Source organism: Ceratotherium simum, chromosome 34, assembly GCF_057802395.1.
Source record: "Ceratotherium simum simum isolate JZ-2026a chromosome 34, ASM5780239v1, whole genome shotgun sequence".
NCBI classification, from domain to species: domain Eukaryota; kingdom Metazoa; phylum Chordata; class Mammalia; order Perissodactyla; family Rhinocerotidae; genus Ceratotherium; species Ceratotherium simum.
This window is the reverse complement of record NC_141933.1, coordinates 210,564-214,592: the sequence shown is the minus strand read 5'-3', so window position 1 is coordinate 214,592 and position 4,029 is coordinate 210,564. Positions and strand designations below refer to the sequence as shown.

The window sequence follows — 4,029 nt, the reverse complement described above, 5'->3', positions numbered from 1 at the left end:
AACAGTGGGGGGCTGCAGCAGGCTTGGGCTGGGTGAGGGAATGGGTGGGTGACTCCCAGGCTGGGGAAAAGTCCCCAGGGCCCACCCACACCCCTAAATGAGGAAGTGGGTCAGCAGGACCAGGACCAGACCTGAGTGCCTGGGAAAGGAAGCCCCCCCCAGACCATAGCCCTTCCTCCCACCCCGCCCCAGACTAACTTGACATTCAGTCATTTATTCTGCCCTCCTAGTGCTCAGCCAATTCACCAATTTACAAAACATCAGGAAATAGAAATTTCTGAGAAAGCAGAACTACTGAGTCGTGATGGGGAAAGGGGACCCTGAGATGGGGGGGCCGAGCTCTACCAAGGACCATCCTCCTGCATCCGGGCCTCACTCCACAAATGGTCGTAGCTCCACATCGTGACCGCACTTCCCAGCCCTTCTTCACTGGTGCCCACACCGGCATCCAGATAACTTAAGACATGTCCAAGGAGGAGAATGAGGTGGTTGCTACGGGGATGCCCCAAGGCTCGGCTCCCATAACGACCACCGTGATCAACATCCGCACCGAGACCTCTGTGCCTGACCACATCGTCTGGTCCCTGTTCAACACCGTCTACATGAACTGCTGCTGTCTGGGCATCGTGGCATTCGCCTACTCCGTGAAGGTGGGGGATGCTCCAGAAAGTGTGTGTGAGCCTGCAGAGGTCCCCCAGCCCAGATGGCACTTGGGGTGTGGGGAGGCCTTGTGTGTATGTCTCACGATGTGTGTGTGTGCGTGCATGTGTGTGTGTGTGGCTGGGGGATCTCGCAGTGAGGGAACACGGCAAGGCTGCACGGGGATGGCCTGGGAAGCCTATGTCTCCATAATCCCCAAGTCTCCTGCCCAGACTAGTTAGCGACATTACATGCTTCACAGACCTCAAGTCTGGTCCGGATAAAGGAAAAGGTACTCAAAAGACTCTGACCCTGACAGGGTGAGTGGCCAGCGAGGGGGCCAGAGCAGAAGGACGAGTCTGTGACCTCGTGGAGAAGCTGAGGCTGTGAGGAAGGAGATGGAGGCCCAAGCAGGGAGGGGCCCCACCGGGCACTGTCCTGCTCAGGCTCAGGGGCCGGGGATGGCAGCTCCCCATGTGGGTGAAGGGCAGGTGGAGGCTGCTCTGGGCAGGGACCAGCCAGGGGAGGACGTGAGTCGTAGTACCTGGCTCTCACCAGAACCCCTCCAAGTCCCTCTCACCTCTCTTCTCCCCCAGTCTAGGGACCGGAAGATGGTGGGTGACATGACTGGGGCCCAGAGCTATGCATCTACCGCCAAGCTCCTGAACATCCTTGCCCTGGTCTTGGGCATCCTTGTGATCGTCATTTTCATCATTGTTTCTGCCATTAAAGGACAGTCACGCTGAGTTAACAGAATTCAAGGCAACAGAGTCCACTACTAGCTGCCCATGGCCACGGCCCCATCCCCACTGTCCCCTGCTGGCCCCGCATCCTGGGGCTGTTGGCCCTGCCCCCTCGCCCCCACCCCTTTCTACAGCAGTTTGACAGACATACCTGTCTACACCTGGATTCAATAAAGCGCACTTGCCTGTGACGGTGCTGTGATGTCCCATGGGCAGGGGCCCTGCTGAGAGTCCCCAGCCTGCCCCCGAGACTGGGTCCACTCCTCCCTTGCCCACCTGCTGTGCTGCTCTGAGGGGGGCTGGGCATGTCCTCAGGTTGTGTTGGTTTCCAGCCTCCTGCTGGGAGCAACAGCTGGACCCGGGTCCTGGGACGGGGCTCCCTCTTTCCCCAAGGTCTGCGTCCTGACGCAAGGGCACACTGTGCCCAGAACACCCTTTGCCCCGAGGACCAGCCTCCCTGACTCTCGGGGGGCTGGGAGCCGCAGTGCTGGGTGAAGGCGGGCAGCTCAGACCCTGTGGGAAGGCCATGGGTTTTGCATGTGTGGGCTCGGCTGATGGAGCCCCGGCCCTCCCCGCCCCTCCTGGGCGATCCAGCCATTGCTGCATCCTGCTGCTGCCTCCTCCAGCCCACCAGGCTCTGTCCTGCTCCCCTGCGGGTGAGGGGTGGGGGCAGCCAGTGTCCTGGGGGGACAGGGCCAGCTGGAGCAGTGAGGAGCAGCCGTCCTCAGCGTCAAGCCCTTCCTAGTCCTGGCCAACTACCTGGGACAACCCTGCCCTGACCAAGAGATCCACTCCTTACCTCGTTCCACCATGGCCCCTGGATATGTGGGCAGCTGGGGGTGCTCCAGGGCAGACCCTGCCCACAACCAGCTCGCAGGCCATAGCCTCCCCATCCTCCCCTGTGCACCCAGACCCCAGCTGTGGATTCTCCGCACCCCTCACCCACACCCTGTTACCTGTTCCCAAAAGCAGTGCCCTAACTCCAGGAGCCGGGGGTCAGGTTGGGGTCCTCCGGGGGGACCTGCGAGAGCAGTGGTCCCACTTGTGGGAGCATGATGGGGACAGGCCCAGGGAAGGCGGGTCGTGGAGAAGAGGATGCTGACGGACTCCCCCTCCCCCCAGGTCATAGGACTCACTGCGAGGGGGGAGGGGCCCATGGTGTCCCCTGCCAACGGACAGCCCAGACCCCGATCAGGCGACCCTGACCTGGGCCCAGTGGACAGGGCTGGACGGACCTTCCTGCATCTGACTAACTCTCCGTCCGGCACGTCCACAGCCTCACCTCTCGTCCTGCCTCTGCCATGGGTAGCAGCTCTCACGTGTCCACCACATTCAGTGGGGGCCTCACGTTCCCACGTTTCCTGGAGCCCCCTCAGGGTGACCACCCCGTCTCCTGCTGTCCTGCCAGGGCTTCCATGCTGACCTCCAGGCTGGAGCAGGTAAAGCTGCCCTGCAGGAGAGCTGGGGACACCCCACTCAACAGGTGCAGTAGGTGGTGGCCTCCTCTGCCCCAGGACCAGTGCTGGGAGACGCCCACAGGGAACAAGGCAGTGACCGCGGGGGTGTGGAGGCCAGTGGGATCAGTCATCTCCTACCAGGACGTCAGAGTGCAGCCACAGGACCTGACCAGCAGAGAGTTCTAGAGACGTTCATGGGCTGTGTCCTGGGGGCAACGTAGACGGACAGGTGATGAGATGCTCCTCAGCCTCCACTAGCCGAGGAAGATTATTGAAGAGAAGCCCCGAGGAAACAGTTTTATGCATTGTCAAGTTGGCTAAAATTAAAATAAATTTAATTAAGTACATAAGTTTTAATATCAGAAGTAAGCTGGTACAAAAATTAGAATTGGGTTTTCTCTACCTCTTAAAAGGGATAATTTTCTTAAACTCTTAGCCTGCTCTTGATAAAGAGGGTATAAAAGGTTTTTCTTTACCTTTGAGTAAGTTTACGTAAAGTACAGAGATCTACGTCTTGTTAAGGTAATTTCTTAGGTTCAAAAAGACTGAGGTCTCTCTAATAAGATTTTTTTTGACTGTTTTAGTGCTCTCTTTGCCCTTGACTGTTTCTGTTGTCACTTTGTTTGAAGGGGTAACTAAGCTTTGCTTCACTGCAAAAAGATCAGCAACCCCTTGATCTTGTCTGATCAAGTGCTTTAAGACCTTTTGATATTTTTGACAAGTTCTCCAAAATTCATATCCTAAATAAAGTCTTTCTTTTGACTTTTCTTTCTTTGAGAATTTTCAAAGGGACCTTGAGACTTCTCAAAGAAGTTTGTTCTCTCTTCCTAGAAAGAGGGAGATACTAATTAGGCTTTTTGGTATGCTAAATTGCCTGGGAAGCACTTTAAGTAAATGATGATAAACCTTCTTAGGTTTACATAGGTAAACATTTTTCACTATCTTAACCCTGCTACCTTGCTTCCAACATAACAAGAAGAAGTCATGACTACATTCTATTATCTAATTTGGTTTACAGATGGGTCTTACTCAAATGATAAGCAAAAATGTTATCAAGCTGGATATGCTGTGCAGCCTCAAGAATGCCTGCTACTTTCTATTAACTCTGATAACCCAGTAAAAATTTCCTTCTGTAGGCTCAAGAAATCACCACAGAAGAAGAGAAATAAAAGTGGCAACAAAAGTGGGAA

At 55.4% G+C, this 4,029-nt stretch overlaps 1 protein-coding gene across 1 annotated transcript; it reads left to right on the top strand.

Annotated features, from left to right (window-relative positions):
* The first annotated feature begins 330 nt into the window (after nucleotides 1–330).
* Nucleotides 331–1,503, top strand: LOC101405987 (interferon-induced transmembrane protein 3-like). Its single transcript, XM_004441097.3, has 2 exons — nucleotides 331–650; nucleotides 1,236–1,503. Exons 1-2 carry the CDS (start codon nucleotides 465–467, stop codon nucleotides 1,383–1,385), a joined length of 336 nt encoding a protein of 111 aa, XP_004441154.1. The 5' UTR covers nucleotides 331–464; the 3' UTR covers nucleotides 1,386–1,503.
* The last annotated feature ends 2,526 nt before the right edge of the window (nucleotides 1,504–4,029 follow it).